Source organism: Anomaloglossus baeobatrachus, chromosome 1, assembly GCF_048569485.1.
Source record: "Anomaloglossus baeobatrachus isolate aAnoBae1 chromosome 1, aAnoBae1.hap1, whole genome shotgun sequence".
In the NCBI taxonomy this organism is placed as follows: Eukaryota; Metazoa; Chordata; class Amphibia; order Anura; family Aromobatidae; genus Anomaloglossus; species Anomaloglossus baeobatrachus.
Window position 1 is genome coordinate 114,891,050 of NC_134353.1, and position 17,812 is coordinate 114,908,861.

The 17,812-nt window shown below is 48.1% G+C and overlaps 1 protein-coding gene across 3 annotated transcripts in view; it reads right to left on the reverse strand.

Annotated features, from left to right (window-relative positions):
- Positions 1-17,812, reverse strand: part of PDS5A (PDS5 cohesin associated factor A) — a 239,055-nt gene that overhangs the window by 184,022 nt on the left and 37,221 nt on the right. For all 3 annotated transcript variants that reach the window (XM_075346978.1, XM_075346977.1, XM_075346976.1), the window contains exon 3: positions 9,275-9,478. In XM_075346978.1, coding sequence (XP_075203093.1) covers positions 9,275-9,478 — 204 coding nt within the window. The remainder of the gene's footprint in view (positions 1-9,274; positions 9,479-17,812) is intronic.

Sequence of the window (17,812 nt, forward strand, 5' to 3'; positions counted from 1 at the left end):
TTGCCCCGGATAAGGTGGAAGCAGTAACCACCTTAGGGAAAAAAGTCCGGAGTCGGACGGAGACCACCTTGTCTTGATGCAAAAGACCAAAAAAGGGGGTGACTCAGAGAGAGTGCAGCCAGAAATCCCTGGCAGGAAATTATAGCCACTAGAAAGACTACTTTCTGTGAAAGATGAAACAAAGAAACCTCCCTAAGAAGCGCAAAGGGGGGTTTCCGGGAACCGGGAGGACCGGATTAAGGTCCCAGGGCTCCATAGACCGCCGGAAAGGCGGAATGATGTGAGACGCGCCCTTAAAGGAGCGCACCGGAGCCAGCCGGACGATACGCCGCTGGCACATACCGACAGAACGGAGACCTGTCCCTTAATGAGGGATAGTCCTAGCTGTAGACCGGACTGTGGAAGGGACAGGAGGGTCGGCAAGGCTAAAAAGGTCCAGGGACACCTTGGAGCTCGAGTCATAGCGGAGATGACTTCAGGAAGGATACCAGAAGTCGCCAAGATCCAGGACTCAATAGCTACGCCGTCAATCCGAGAATCCAGAATTCTGACGGAAAAAACGGACCTTCTGAGAAAAGGTCTGGACGGACCGGAAGATGCCATGGCAATCCAACGGACAGAAAGAGCAGGTCAGGATACGAAGCCTGCCTGGGTCAGTCTGTAAGAGAATGACCCGACGGCCCCCTTCCCTGATCTTGTGCAGGGCTCTGGGCAAGAGGTAGAGACGAAGCTGGGATCAAACATGAACCAGTGTGTCTACCGCAAAACCTGAGGATTGTGGACCACGGTTGGACAGCTGAAATAATCTGCCCGCAGTTTTGACATCTAGGATGTGGGCTGCGGATACGGTGGACTAGGAGTCCCTTGTCCAGTGAAGAATGTTGAGGCGCCAAGATTGCCAGGCGGCTGAGTGTCCCAATCTGGAAATTGATGTAGGAAAACGCTGTAACGTTATCCGACTGAACTCGAATGTGCCTAGCCGCCAACAAATGGTGAAGGCTTAGAGAGCTAGAATACAGCTCTGATTTCTAGCCCATTGATCTAGAGGGCTGATTCGGACAGAGTCCAAGCGCCCTGCGCTCCGCGGTGGAGATATAATGCTCCCAAGGCGGAAAGACCAGCACCCTGGTGAGAATTACCTGGGACGGGGCCAGGAAGGAGCGTCCCTGAGACAGAGTGGTCGAAACCACCCCTGAAAACGAGCCCCAGGTCAGTGGCAAAGCCACCACCCCGTGGAAGGAGGGAGTTCGCGTGTACAGCGGACAACATCCAGTCTCAGAGGGCACAGGAGAAACTGGGCAAGGAATCGCTTCCATTGATGCCACCGTCTGACCAGCACCTGTATTTGGTGTCTGATAGAACGACGTCGACCGCCAGCGGAGAGACTACTTATCGACTAAGAGCGGCTTCACAAGAGCCGACAGTCTCGAATTGCGCCCTTGAGAGCCTCTGGTTCGAAGTCAGAGTGGACTTGAACAGAATGACAAGCCACCCGAATAGGTTAGAGTGGCGAGAGTAAGCGAAGTACTCTGCTAAGAGTCTGCACTGGATGAAGGCCTGAGAAGAAGGCCGTCTAGGGCAAACGATCACTGTCAATCCCTAGGGGTGCAGGACCCTAATCACAGCAGCCCCAATGAGAATACTCGAGGGGCCGTGGCCAACCCCAAGGGAAGAGCCACGAATTGGACCACTCTGATGGCAAAACGCAGTCAACGCTGGTGTGAAACTACGATTGACCGTTGCAGAAAAGCATCTCTGATGCCGAAGGCTGCGCGGGAATCTCCTTGGGTTCTTGATTGATCCGGTGAAAAAAACACACGGAACAAGACCGAGACTCCATGTGAAAACGCCACACCTGACCATGCTTGAAAAGCTAAAGATCCAGGTCGGAAGGCACCGCCCTCTTCGGGGACTAGAAATAGATTTAAACAAAAATCTCAGAACCGTTCCCAGTCGGGATTCGGTACAATTACTCCATTGGCCTGCAAGAAATGCCACGGCTTATGAGAAGGCGGCGGCCTTGGAGCCGGGAGGAGGTAACAGAAAAAATCTGTTTGGCGGGTGGACAGAACTCCATCTTGTAGCCATGGGAGATATAATCCCGCCCCCACTGAACGGAGACGTGTTAGAACCATACGTCGCCAAGTGGAGAGAGCCTGCCACCGACTAGGAGGAGGGTGGCGTGGCTAGATAGCTCGGAGGGAGCTGACTAAGTGGCAGCATCTCCTGCGGTCTTCTGAAGACGCAGCTTCAAGCCAATTGGTTCTATGAACCTAGGCCGAGCTAGAGGACGATCAGATGGAGGAACGGAAACCACCGAAACCTCAACTGATTCCTGCCCTGGACAGGTTCCCTGGTTTAGGTTTGTGGCAAGGAAGAACTCACCCCGCCAAGAGCTTCCTAAATTTCATCCAGTCGGTTCCGAAGAGACTGGTCCCACCAAAGAGGAGCCCAGCAAGGAACCTCTATAGAGGCATCTGCCCTCCATTTCCGAAGGCACAGGAGCCTGCGGACAGCGAGGAAAGTAGCCAAGAACACCGCCGTGCGGTGTCCAGCATGGCAGACCTAGGCAGAGGATGAAAAGACTGAAGTCTGGAAGTTCAGGCAACCGTTTTGGGCATAGGGTCCCTGTGAGGGAATGCATCTCCTCTGAGGAGCCATCAGCCACTGACATAACGGTCCGGGCAGAGCCACCTGAGGTGAATGAGCCCACTTCTTGACCACTATTGGTGGACATGGGAAACACAGTCCTCAGAATCACGCTTCATGGGAAGCGACTGTCAGAGCGGACCCTGGGCTGGTCACAGGGACCTGAAAACCGGAGTGGTTAAGGAACACACGTTGTGTTCACCTAGATAAGGTAACTCCGGCGGATTGAGGTCCAGTACAAAATTAATGTACCGTGGGATCCTTATAGAGGTGCCGTCAGCCACTGATACAACTATCCGGGCTGAAAGTCTAGACACCGGAGTGGCCACCCTTGGCGAATGAGTACACTCCTTGACCACCTCTGATGGGAGGGGGAGACCGGCAGCAGAACCCCGTTGTGGGATCTGCAGGACAGGCTGTGGGCTTGGACGCCTGAAAACTGGAGTGGTTAAGGAACACACTCCTCGTCTTGTTAAAGGTATACTGATGCCTTACTGCCAGCGGGGAATACTCCCCTGATACAGGCGGATGGAGGTCCAATACAAGTATAGTGGACGCAATCCAATCAGTCGCATCCGCGTCACCTACGGACGGAACAAAGTACCTAAAGTAGCGTCCGTGACATCCTCCTCGTCCAATGAGTCAGCTCGTAATCGGAGCTGCGGGACGGGGAGGACAGGGGACCCTGCGTCTCCCTGTCAGGAGGACGGGGTCTGAGAGCTTTGCTGAGCGAGCAGAAAACGCCCTGAGAAGGGGGCTGCATGCTCAGCAGAGGCCGGGACAGGCCGACCCCTGGAAAAAAGATTCCCCCAGGGGTCAGCCATCGACCGGAGCGGCTGGAGGGACCATGAATGAGCCTCCAAGCTGAGGGGCCACAGTGGTTATGAGCTCGGTACAGCCGTACAAGACTACCAGCAGTGGATACTAAAAACAGCCTGCAGCCTCGCTCTGTGAGACATGCTGCAGAGGTGTGGGGCTATGTCTAGAATGTCTAGAATACCCAAGACAGAGGTCAGCCTGGGGAGACTCCAGGCAGAGGCACCACATAAGGACCATTACAGTATGGGTCCGTGCCGGTTCAGGCAATATGAGTTTACATGCAGAACATGTAGTATACAGCCTTGGAGCTTTGCTCCTAGTGTGAGACATGCTGCTGAGGAAGTTCTATAATAAAGAATTAACCCCCTCAGAATGCCGTGATCGTGTATAAAAGTGCACAGCCAGAGGTTGTGACTTATCAGGCCGCTATTGTGAGTGCCCCCTCAGGTTCCAAGCCTGGACCCCCAGCCATATATCCACTCCCTCTGCTGCAGAGCAGCCAGCGCCGATCAGCGTACTAAGAACGCTGAGAAAATGGCGCCAGAGTGAGGGGGGGGGGGGGCGGGGGTTAACCTAGGAGCGGGAATCGGAGGGCTAAGGCATGTACAGGGGAGGGAATCATCTCCTAAAACGGAGTGTCGTCCCCTGTGCAGAGCGGCCGGCGGGCGGCGCTGCAGTGTCCCCTTGCATGAGTAACATGCAGGGGAACAAAACGAAACTAGGCCGCGGCTGAAGCCGGGGCCTAGAGTTATACACGCGGCCGAAAATCAGGCATCATCGGCGCGGTACTCAGTAAAAACTGAGAAACCGGCCGGAAAAACTGTAAAAAGCAGCATTATCAACATAAATCACTGTCCCCTTCATAAATCCACATTGTAGAAGGACCCTTGAACAACGTCTCTATACTTAGCTTTGAGACGCAGGGTCCAATCCCTGGTGGGGTGGGGGTCCAGTGCTCCGTCCAGCAGGGTCCTGCCAAAGGGCTGCGGATGGAGGCCGGTCTCCTGCAAGGCAGTGAGAACCGTGTTGGCTCTAACTTCAAGCCAGAGCCCATAAGGGATGGTGAAGGAGCGCGGCATGAAGGGATTTCTGCCCTGAAGTCAACCTTAACAGCACTGCCGCCAGGGGAGTGTGAAGGGACATGCCGGGGGTCCAGTGGACCCGCTTTTCTTCCAAATCTTTAGAAAAAATGAAAAATCAAAAAAGGATGCATGTGTGTGTGTGATCCTCCTGACACAAAGCTTGAAAACTGGCTAGGACTGGCTAGCAGGGGGTGTATATGCTAGGAGGGAGGAGCTACACGTTTTGAGTGTAGTAACTTTGTGTGTCCTCCGGAGGCAGTAGCTATACACCCCATGGTCTGGGTCTCCCATAGGAACGATAAAGAAAAAAGCAGTTCAGATACATGGCACGAAACTAAAAAAATTTCAAATGGCAACTTTCTGGCTTTAAGAAACGCAAAAATAAAAAAAAAAAAAAATCATGAAAACAATGTTCTAGCCAGTAACCGTTACTTTACAAGACCAAACAGGGGGAAAAATTATGGAATCATGAAAAACAAGCAAGCAAAAGAACCCTCCAATACATCACTAGTATGTTGTTGCACCACCTCTGGCTTTTATAACAGCTTGCAGTCTCTTAGGCATGGACTTAATGAGTGACAAACAGTACTCTTCATCAATCTGGCTCCAACTTTCTCTGATTGCTGTTGCCAGATCAGCTTTGCAGGTTGGAGCTTGTCATGGACCATTTTCTTCAACTTCCACCAAAGATTGTCAATTGGATTGAGATCCGGACTATTTGCAGGCCAGGTCATTGACCTTATGTCTTCTTTCAAGGAATGTTTTCACAGTTTTTGCTCTATGGCAGGATGCATTATCTTGATAAAGGATTTCATCATCCCCAAACATCCTTTCAATTGATGGTATAAAAAAAAAAAAAAAAAAGTGTCCAAAATTTCAATGTAAACTTGGGCATTTATTGAAGATGTAATGACAGCCATCTCCCCAGTGCTTTTTCCTGACATGCAGCCCCATATCATCAATGACTGTGGAAATTTACATGCTCTCTTCAGGCAGTCATCTTTATAAGTCTCATTGGAACGACACCAAATAAAAGTTACAGCATCATCACCTTGCCCAATGCAGATTCACGATTCATCACTGACTGACTTTCATCCAGTCATCCACAGTCCATGATTGCTTTTCCTTAGCCTATTGTAACCTTGTTTTTTTCTGTTTAGGTGTTAATAATGGCTTTTGTTCAGCTTTTCTGTATGTAAATCCCATTTCCTTTGGGCGGTTTCTTACAGTTCGATCACAGACATTGACTCCAGTTTCCTCCCATTCCTTCATTTGTTTTGTTGTGCATTTACTGTTTTGGAGACCTTTTGCTTTAAGTTTCCTGTCTTGACGCTTTGATGTCTTCCTTGGTCTACAAGTATGTTTGCCTTTAACAGCCTTCCCATGTTGTTTGTATTTGGTCCAGATTTTAGACACAGCTGACTGAACAACCAACATCTTTTGCAACTTTGCGTAATGATTTACCCTCTTTTAAGAGTTTGATAATCCTCTCCTTTATTTCAATTGACATCTCTCGTGTTGGAGCCAAGATTGATGTAAGTCCACTTAGTGCAACAGCTCTCCAAGGTGTGATCACTCCTTTTTAGATGCAGACTAACGTGCAGATCTTATTTGATGTAGATGTTAGTTTTAGGAATGAAAATTTACAGGATGATTCCATTATTTTTACCTCATAATTGAGTGATTCCATAATTTTTCCCCCTGTTTGGTCTTGAAAAGTGACTGTTACTGGCTAGCTCATTATGTTTTCATGATTTTTTTTAGTGTTTCTTAAAGCCAGAAAGTTGACATTTGAAATGACTTTAGTTTTGTGCCATTTCTGGGATCTGATTTTTTTTAAAAAAAAAATAAAAAAAAAAAAATGTAAACTGAATGAACATTCTTACTGCCAGGTGAGTCCATAATTTTTGCCAGGGGTTGTATATGTGTGTACTGGAGTTGGAATTATCACTGCTCCCTCGCCAATGGTTAATGAACGTTGTGTGTACAGGAGACAACACTACACTTCAGGCAAGTCCAGGTTTTTTCCACGAAATTAGTTTTTTCTGCAAAGCTGACAAATCTCTAGAACAATATGGCCACATGTGCCCTATTCTCCGCCTGCTGCCCCGGAGGCCATCTATGTGCTGTACAGTGTGGACTGTGTCCCATCTTTACAATTCAGATCCCCAGTAAGACAAAATATATAGAGAAAGCTTTTGCCCATTTTTTGTTGGTGGTGTAATCAGAAGCTTCGCTATACAGTTTCCCCTTATACACCTACACAATGTATCAGTCCGCTTTTCCATTAATGTTTAAAGGAACACCAAGTAATGGGGTCCGCACTACTGCCCATGGAGAGCGAGGAGGTGACCACAGATGCACTGGCTATCACACTATATGGAAACCGGAGACCGTTTCCACAATGGTAGATCTCATGTAAACCATTAATGGCGGTGTGCTTTGTGCTACCACCTCTAGTGCTGGCGGGTAACAGCATCCATCACAGGGTCTTGTACAGCCCAGTTTGTTTTTTAGCCGCAGCTCAATAGTTAGGCTAGGAATACATGGCAACGCTGGTCATGCACAAGGGAAATTGTGATGTCCCATAATGACATTAATAAATGCTAATAAGGGTCACAAAATACAATCTCTGGTTGCAGATCACAAGCAAATTTTTCCTCCAGATCTCAAAGTAAGTTGCATGTGACAACCGACCCAGCGGTGCGGTTTTTGTTTTCACAGCTTAAAGCAGTGTCACAACAGCAAATCACAGTGTTTTTTGGTGGAGTAACCAGAGTCTCTGTGCGGCCCCAGCCTTAGGCCAGTGTCACCCATTAGCAGATCATAGTCTGAATACAGACTGCTAAACACGAACTTGGCAGCATCATATCTGCCAATGAGGCTGTTCAATTCAGCTCATGAAACCCACGGGCACATCCAGACATCTGGCTCCATGAAACACGGATGTGCGAAAACGGCCTAAAGCTCTGATGCATGATTAAAAGTCTCCATGTACAAAGGCCTTACCTAATTCTGCATTACCGGGCATTGCCGGCACTCATCTACGGAGGCGGCACAATGAAGCGCCCGTAAATGAATTCAGCAGAGAGTGATGTGAATAAGTATAAGTCATTACTATATGTGCGACCGCTCTGTACGGCACCTCCTATCCCTATGCATTTTTAATTTAAAGAAGCAGCTCCCAGAGGTGAGCACTGCTGAACTCAGCCCCCTCCCCCGACCACAGGGGGGGGGGGTGTGTGAACTCTCAGCCCCCTCCCCCAACCACAGGGGGGGGGGTGTGAACTCTCAGCCCCCTCCCCCAACCACAGGGGGGGGGGTGAACTCTCAGCCCCCTCCCCCAACCACAGGGGGGGGGGTGAACTCTCAGCCCCCTCCCCCAACCACAGGGGGGGGGGGGTGAACTCTCAGCCCCCTCCCCCAACCACAGGGGGGGGGTGAACTCTCAGCCCCCTCCCCCAACCACAGGGGGGGGGTGAACTCTCAGCCCCCTCCCCCAACCACAGGGGGGGGGTGAACTCTCAGCCCCCTCCCCCAACCACAGGGGGGGGGGGTGAACTCTCAGCCCCCTCCCCCAACCACAGGGGGGGGGTGAACTCTCAGCCCCCTCCCCCAACCACAGGGGGGGGGGGGTGAACTCTCAGCCCCCTCCCCCAACCACAGGGGGGGGGGGTGAACTCTCAGCCCCCTCCCCCAACCACAGGGGGGGGTGGTGAACTCTCAGCCCCCTCCCCCAACCACAGGGGGGGGGTGAACTCTCAGCCCCCTCCCCCAACCACAGGGGGATGAACTCTCAACCCCCTCCCCAACCACAGGGGGGATGAACTCTCAACCCCCTCCCCAACCACAGGGGGGGTGAACTCTCAGCCCCCCCCAACCACAGGGGGGTGAACTCTCAACCCCCTCCCCAACCACAGGGGGGTGAACTCTCAACCCCCTCCCCAACCACAGGGGGGTGAACTCTCAACCCCCTCCCCAACCACAGGGGGGTGAACTCTCAACCCCCTCCCCAACCACAGGGGGGTGAACTCTCAACCCCCTCCCCAACCACAGGGGGGTGAACTCTCAGCCCCCCTAAACCACACCAGCAGCATGATACAATACCCATATGACAATGCAAACATCACATCAGGGGTCTTTTACTCTGCCCCAACAAGTAATTGCTATACATGGGAATTTAGAGTTTTTAGTTTATGGGTGGTCTGAGGGTGGAATGACGCTTTTAGGCCCTGTACGCACATCGCGGAATTACAGCGGATTTTGCTGTGGATTTGCTGCAGAAAATGTGTCTAACATTGCTGCAGTCAATTCCCCAGCAAAACCTATGGGTTTTAAAAAATGCTGTGTGTGCACACTGCGTTTTTTTATACCCGCAGATTTTAAGCTGCGGAATTAATGTGCATGTCATTTTTCCGTAGGTACCTGCGGTTTTTGACATAGATAATGGTAAAAATCCACGGGGACCAACTTGCGGAAAATTCGCGGCAAATCGCAACAAAAACGCGGATGTAGTTTTACCGCGGGTGCGGGATTCTTTCAGAGGGTCCGTTTTTTTTCTTAAGAAAAAGACACGTTCTAGTGCGCACATAGCCTTACATGGGGATAATGTAGAAAAGCCATTGTGGCCCTCATGGCATACCAAGGGATGTTCCTGCTCTTCTGTGCCATTTTGAATTAAACCTAAGTTTCCACAATGAGCCAGAAGCTTTAGGAGACATTACCTTTAATTTGTCATGTGAGGTGTACGGTGCCTCTGGTGCATATATCCTGAAGATGTCAGCCAAACAGCAGGCCACGAGGAGGCGGACATCTTTATTTGGATTCCTGAGGAAGAATTCAGATGAAAGGTGCAAGGCTAAAGGGAGATATTGCTGTTTTTCATCCTCTGAATCCTGGTCCATATCCATAAACGTTTTAACCACCATCTAAAAAACAAACAAAAACAAGGTTGTAATGAAACACAAATCTGAACAAACTGCACCAATCCTAAACTAAGGACTTGTGCCAACCCATAAAGGTATAAAGTCACAATTATACATCATTTTATAGCTAACATTTAGAAATAATACATTTTTATTTCTATAAACGCCAACATAATCCGTAGCTCTTTACAGTTCAGAGCGGACCTGTACAGACAATATCAGACAGTACAGAGTAACACTATTCACCAGATACCAAGAGGAGCGAGGTTCATGCTCGCCAGCTACAATCTACGAGGCAATAGCTAGACCCGAATGGTAAATGGCTTGTATTGTCTGGTCCGGCCATCAATATAATACATAGTGGATTCGGAACTGGTCACTAGCCAGTATGTACAGTACAGAGGACTACTAATGCACGGAGGGTGTAAATAGATACAAGGGACCAGATTTGGAAGAAAGAAGAACATTTTCTAAGGGCAAAATGTGACTAGTTATATAAGTGAAGTGATAGACCACTCTAAAGAAATGCATTTTTAGGGCACACTTAAAACTGTCGGTATTGTGAATTGTTCTGGGTAGTGCGTTCCAGAGAAATGACGCAGCAGGAGAGAAGTCTTTGAGACAGGAGTGCGAGGTTTGGATAATTGAAGAGGACAGTCTTGGTAGATTTAGGGCAGTGCAGAACTGTGGAGGGATTTGTGCATGAGGGAGAAGTTTGTATTGGACTATGTTGCACAGGGCTTGGAAGCTACATGTGGCTCTAAAGCGGGCTTTACACGCTACAACAAATCTAACGATGTGTCGGCGGGGTCACGTCGTAAGTGACGCACATCCGCATCGTTAAGTGTTGTTGTAGCGCGTGACAGCTACGTGCGATTGAACGTAAAACCGTTCATTGCATACACGTCGTTCATTTCCATAAAATTGCACGTCGGGTTGTTCAATGTTCCCAAGGTAGCACACATCGCAGTGTGTGACACCCCGGGGACGATGAACAGATCTTACCAGCGTCCTGTGGCTCCCGCCGACAATGCGGAAGGAAGAAGGTGGGCGGGATGTTTACGTCCCGCTCATCTCCGCCCCTCAGCTTCTATTTGCCGGCTGCCGCGTGACGTCGCTGTGACGCCGAACGTTCCTCACACTCCTGGAAGTGGACATTCGCCGCCCACATCGAGGTCGTATTGGAGGGTAAGTACGTGTGACAGCAATTAATCGTTTGTGCGACACTGTCAACAAATTGAACGTGTCGCACATACGATGGGGGCAGATCACATCGCATACGATATCGTACGCAGAATTGAAAGGTGTAAAGCAGGCTTTAGGCTTGTGGCTGCCTTCCAGCCATGTGCATAAACCCCAGGTCTAGCAAACAGCTATGAAGATCAGGTCTCCAGATGGCGACTTGTGAGTAGCCCCATATAGAAAAGCAGATCTGAATGGGGGTATTGTGGGAACCCCTGGATCTTGGTATACTGCCTCGGTGTGATTTCTGTGGAGAAGCTTTCCCTGTCATTATACTGATAATAAGGGCTCTGGGCATCACTACTGTGAGAGGCGGGAGCTGGATGTGGCTCGCAACCCTGTCTCACAGCTGATGTGGCTATCAATGTCAGAAAAGTTGGAGACCACTTCAGTAGCAGATGGGTAACCAGTGCAATGACTGGCACAGGGTGGAGGCATCAGTTTAGCGCTTGGAGAGGAAAATGATCCTGGCTGCTGCATTCAGGATGGCAGGAGAGGGGGAGAGCTTAGTGATAGGAAGACGATTAGTAAAGAATTGCAGTAATCTAGGCTACAAGGAGTAAGAGTGACGGTAAGAGGTTTTGCAGAGTCATAGGTAAGAAAAGGTTGAATTCTAGAGAAGTTTTTGAGGTGGAGATAACATGAGCGAGCGAGTGATCGGATGTGGGGAGTGAAGGAGAGATCTGAGGCAAATATAACCCAAGATAGCGGGCGTGGTGCTGGGGAGTAATGTAGAGACACACACGGGAATGGCAATATTGGCTTTATGAAGAAATGTAGAGGGAGGAAATACGAGGGATTCAGTTTTTCACAGATTCAGTTTTAGAGTGAAGAAGGACATGATGTTAGATACTACAAAATACCAGTGATTGTCCGCTGTAAGGGGTGATATCAGGAGACTGTGTATAACACACATACTGAAGACTGAATCTACTGAGGACTTGTCCAATAGGTGCAGTGTACAGACAGAAGATGAGGGGGACTAGGGCTGAACCCTGAGGACCCCCAACAGTAAGGCTACATTCACACTTCCGTCAGGTCCGTCATTGCGACGCAACAATGGATCAGTTGTTTTTTAGATGTCAACTAACGCAACAGATGTATTATTTCACAAGATTCCGTTCACAAGAATCCTGTGAAGAAACTGATCCGTCGTGTCCGTTACATCCGCTGTGTGTCCGTTTTTTGACGGATCTGTCGTTATCAGTTTGTGTTTGGGACAGCCCAATGTGCCAAACATGCTGGGCATGCTCAGTAGAGCATGACGGAATCCAGCACCAATCCATGACGGATTACGGCGGAATCCAGCACCATAGACATCCATTGCAGCTCGACGGATTGTGCCTGAATCCTGCGGATTGTGTTTTTTGCTGCTCCAAAATACGTTACATTGTGCGTTCATATCACCCGACGGTCAGTCATTCCGTTACATCAGTCGCGCGGCGGATGTAACGCAAAGCCATCAGTCACAATCCATCATTAATTCAAGTCTATGGGGGAAAAAACGGATTCCTGCAAAATATTTTGCAGGATATTGTATATCCTCAAGGGGACAGATTGTGACTGATGCAAAACAATGGAAGTGTGAATGTAGCCTAACCCCTTAAGGACGAAGCCAGTTTTGTCCTTAATGCCCAGGCCATTTTTTGCAATTCTGACCAGTGTCACTTTATGAGGTCATAACTCTGGAACGCTTCAACGGATCCCGGTGATTCTGACATTGTTTTTTCGTGACATATTGTACTTCATGATAGTTATAAATTTAGAACGATATTTTTTGCTTTTATTTGTGAAAAAATCGGAAATTTGATGAAAATTTTGCAATTTTCAAACTTTTCATTTTTATGCCCTTAACCCAGAGAGTTTATGTCACACAAAACAGTTAATAAATAACATTTCCCACTTGTCTACTTTACATTAGCGCAATTTCTGAAACAAAATGTTTTGGGGTTAGGAAGTTAGAAGGGGTCAAAGTTCATCTGCAATTTCCCATTTTTTCAACAAAATTCACAAAACCATTTTTTTAGGGACCACATCACATTTGAAGTGACTTTGAGAGGCCTAAGTGACAGAAAATACCTAAAAGTGACACCATTCTCAAAACAGCACCCCTCAAAGTACTCAAAACCATATCCAAGAAGTTTATTAACCCTTCAGGTGCTTCACAGGAACTAAAGCAAAGTGGAATGAAAAAAGCAAAAAATAAAATTTTACCTAAAATGTTGCTCTACCCCAAATTTATTCACTTTTAGAAGAAATAACACAACAAAATGAACCCCAAAACTTGTTACCCACTTTCTTATGAACGCGCCAATACCCCACATGTGGTCAGAAACCTTTGTTTGGACAAATGGGAGGGCTCGGAACAGAAGGAGCAATATTTGAATTTTGGAAAGCAAATTTGGCTGAAATAGATTGCGGGCACCATGTTGCATTTACATGTCCGCTAAGGTACCTAAACAGCAGAAACCCCTCACAAGTGACACCATTTTGGAAACTAGACCCCTTAAGGCTTCTATCTAAGGGTATAGTGAGCATTTTGGATCCACAAGTACTTCACAGATTTTGATAACGTTACGTTGTCACATTGAAAATTTTCATTTTTTTCTCAAAAATGTTGCTTTAGCATCAATTTTTTCACTTTTTCAAGAGGTAATTCCAAAAATTTGACCCAAATGTTTGTTACCCACTTTTTTATGAGCGCGGTGATACCTCACTTGTGGTCTGAAACCTTTGTTTGGAGAAATGGGAGGGCTTGGAACGGAAGGAGCAATATTTGAATTTTGGAAAGGAAATTTGGCTGAAAAAGATTGCGGGCACCATGTCGCATTTGGAGGACCCCTAAGGTACGTAAACAGCAAAAAAACACCACAAGTGACCCCATATTGGAAACTAGGCCCCTCAAGGAATTTATCTTGATGTTTGGTGAGTACCCTGAACCTCCAGGTGCTTTACAGAAGTTTATAACGTTGAGCCATGAAAATAAAAAAATAAAATTTTACCACAAAATTGTTACTTCAACCAGGTAGCTTTTTTTTTCACAAGGGCAACAGGAAAAAAATCACCATGAAATTTATTGCGCAATTTCTCCTGAGTTTGTTGATATCTTGTATGTGGTGGAAATCAACTGTTTGGGCACACTACAGGGCTCAGAAGAGAAGGAGTGCAATTTGACTGCAAAATTGGCTGGAATCAATAGCGGACGCCATGTTGCATTAGGAGAGCCCCTGAGGTGCCTAAGCAGTGGAGGTCCCCCACAAGTGACCCCATTCTGGAAATAAGACCCCTCAAGGCTTTAATCTAGGTGTATATTGAGCATTTTGAATCCACGAATACTTCACAGAATTTGATAAGCTTAGGTTGCCATATTGAAATTTTCATTTTTTTCACAAAAATGTTGATTTAGCGACACATTTTTCACTTTTTCAAGAGGCAACAACAAAACGTGTACCCCACAGGTTGTTATCTAATTTCTTGTGAGCGCAGGGATACCCCACATGTGGCCAAAAACCTTTGTTTGGATAAATGGGAGGGCTTGGAATGGAAGGAGCACCATTTGAATTTTGGAAAAGTTGAAGTAAATTGCGCGCACCATGTCACATTAGCAGGGCCCCTTGGGTACCTATACATCAGAAACCCCCCACAAGTGACCTCATTTTGGAAACTGGACCCCTCAAGTATTTTATTCAGGAGTATAGTAAACATTTTGAATCCACAGGTACTTCACAAAAATGTTGCTGTAGCAACAAATTTCTCACTGTTAAGGGGGCTTTACACGCTGCGACATCGCTAATGCGGAGTCGTTGGGGTCATGGAATTTGTGACGCACATCCGGCCGCATTAGCGATGTTGCTGCGTGTGACACCGATGAGCGATTTTGCATCGTTGCAAAAACGTGCAAAATCGCTCATCGGTGACATGGGGGTCCATTCTCGATTATCGTTACTGCAGCAGTAACGATGTAGTTCGTCGCTCCTGCGGCAGCACACATTGCTATGTGTGACGCCGCAGGAACGAGGAACCTCTCCTTACCTGCCTCCCGGCCGCTATGAGGAAGGAAGGAGGTGGGCGGGATGTTCCGGCCACTCATCTCCGCCCCTCCGCTTCTATTGGGCGGCCGCTCAGTGACGTCACTGTGACGCCACACGGACCGCCCCCTTAGAAAGGAGGCGGTTCGCCGGTCACAGCGACGTCGCCGGGCAGGTAAGTATGTGTGATGCGTCTGCGCGATGTTGTGCGGCACGGGCAGCGATTTGCCCGTGTCGCACAACAGATGGGGGCGGGTACCCACACTAGCGATATCGGGACCGATATCGCAGCGTGTAAAGTAGCCTTTAGGCTATGTGGCCATGATCCAGCGACACGGCGTCTAGTACCCAGTGTCAGCCTCCTGCAGAAATGTGAGTGTTGTCCACGGGAGAACGCAGCTGCCCATGCCCACGATTTGGGTTCAGGCTGCTGTGGACTTTAGTTCTATTCTACCTGCAAAGAACACTCATCTCCGCAGCATAAATTGACATGCTGAGGCTCGGGAAGCTGCGCCACAGGTCGGTTTATGCTGCGGAGAAAAGAAACACAGTGGGCACGGGATTTCTAAAAATCCTGCCACTGTGCTTCTACTGCACAACGCAGCGTTATGGACGCAGGGAAAACACTCTGCGCCCAAAACGTTGCAAACCCTGATTGTGGGCACACAGCGTAAAATGCTACAATGGATGAATGGATAGATGTCAAACATATATAACATCCCACCCCCCTGCATATTCTAAGCTGGCGCCCTTTAGTGCCTTTCATGTGACACTAAAGGATGCCTAGCCTTGTATTTAGCCCAAAAAAAAAAAAAAAAAAATTAAAATAAATGACGTGGGGTCCCCCCTATTTTTGATAGCCAGCTAGGGTAAAGCAGACAGCTGTAGCCTGCAAACCACAGCTGACAGCTTCATCTTGTCTGGTGATCAATTTGGAGGGCTCCCCAAGCTGTTTTTTTTTTTTAATTATTTATAAATAAATAATTAAAAAAAAAAAAACAAACGTGGGGTCCCCCCAAATTAGATCACCAGCCAAGGTGAAGCTGACAGCTGGGGTCTGGTATTTTCAGGATGGGAAGAGCCATGGTTATTGGACTCTTCCCAGCCTAAAAATAGCAGGCCGCAGCCGCCCCAGAAGTGGCGCATCCATTAGATGCGCCAATTCTGGCGCTTCGCCCCAGCTCATCCCGCGCCCTGGTGCGTTGGCTAACGGGGTAATGAATGGGGTTGATACCAGGTGTGTAATGTCACCTGGCATCAAGCCCAGCAATTAGTTATGTCACGGCGTCTATCAGATACCCGACATAACTAATTGACAGTAATAAGAAAAAAAATTGACAACAAAAAAAAATTTATTTGAAAAAACACTCCCCAAAACATTCCCTGATTGACCAATTTATTGAAAAGAAAAAAAAAATCCACTATAATCCATTTGGACGTCCCACGTCGACTCTGGACCTTCTAGAATATGGGGGACACGTTCAGGGAACGTATCCCCCATTTTCTAGGAGGGCAGACCCTCTATTTGAGGAGAGTGGGTGCAAAGAATCTGCACCCACCCTCCCCGGGTCACAGCTGCACAGTGCTGAGCAGCAGCCAGCGTCCTGAACACAGGAAGCTGTCATCTGCTCGGCACATGTGACCGGAGTCTGCAGAGAAGGAGGAGGGGGCCGCGGGGGATCAGCGCTCCGGTATGTATGACACCGGGGGACACCAGGGGGGGGGGGTGGGGGGGTAGGGGGGGACCCGGCAGGGCCTAGGGAGCAGGTTTCTGTCGTATGTGTTATGGCACATACGACAGAAACCATAGGAACACTGTAAATGCGGCCGGCGCGCTGCTGTGCTCTCCGATGCGCGCGGCCATCTTGGATTTTCGGGAGGGGGTTGGGGGTCGGGGGGGGCACTTTGGGGATACCGAGGGGACCGGAGGGAACCGGGAAAAAGATTTATCTCCCATCTGGCATGTTTGATCATGCCAGATAGGAGATAAATGATTTTTTACCGGCGCGGTCATTTACTATAACTTGATGATCGGTATACGGTGTATACCGGTCATCAGGTGAGCGGGGACCGGAAAAACCGGCCCGAATCATGATCTCCAGGGTCTCAGCTACCCCCGGCAGCTGAGACCCCGGAAATTTTCTGACTCTGGGGGGCGCTAGACCCTTTTTTCCGACCGCCGTTTTAAAACGGCAGAAAGGAATAAGTACCCTTTTTTAGTGCCGTTTTAAAACGTAACGCGGTCGTAATGGGGTTAAGAGGAGCTGGCATAAGATACAGTGAAGGAGAGGTCAGAGAAGTAGGAGGAGAACCAAGAGAGAACAGTGTCCTCAAGCCCGATAGAGCGGAGTATATTGATGAGGAGCTGGTGATCCACAGAGGCGAATGCAGCAGAGATCCAGGAGAATCAGCAGGGGGCAGTGACCATTAGATTTAGCTGTTAATAGATCAATGGCTACGTTCCCACGATCAGTATTTGGCTATGTGCGTATGCTGCAGTTTTGAGTCTTCAGGAAAAAAAACGCACCTTTTGGCAGAAAAACGCACATTTGGCAGAAAAATGCACAAAGAAAACCCCACGCATGCGTTTTTTGCAGCGTTTCGGTGCGTTTCTCATTATATTCAATGGAAATCGCAGGTCAAAAACAGAAAATTGACATGCTGCTTCTTTTTTCTGCAACCAAAACTGCAAGGGGAAAAAAAAAAAAAAAAAAAAAAAGCACAGCTTTTCTGAATTCTCAGACTTTGCTGGGGAAGGAAATGAATGCAGTTTAGGGCAACAAACTGCACATAAAAAAAATACTGTATCGTGCGCACAGTGCCTTTGTTGAGTTTTTGACGATGCAGAATTTCTGCACCTTAGTTTACTTGTGCTTTCTCATTGCCTTTTTGATGCTGTTTTTTTGTCCGTTTGGTGTGTTATGCTTTACATTAAGCTGTTTTTTGGTTTTTTTTTTGTTTGTTTGTTTTTTTAAAGCTTCCTAGATTTGTCATGCTTGTATTATATGCGTTGTTGATGCATTTCCGCTGCAAAAAAACAAACTAAAAATTAACGTAAGTTTTTTAC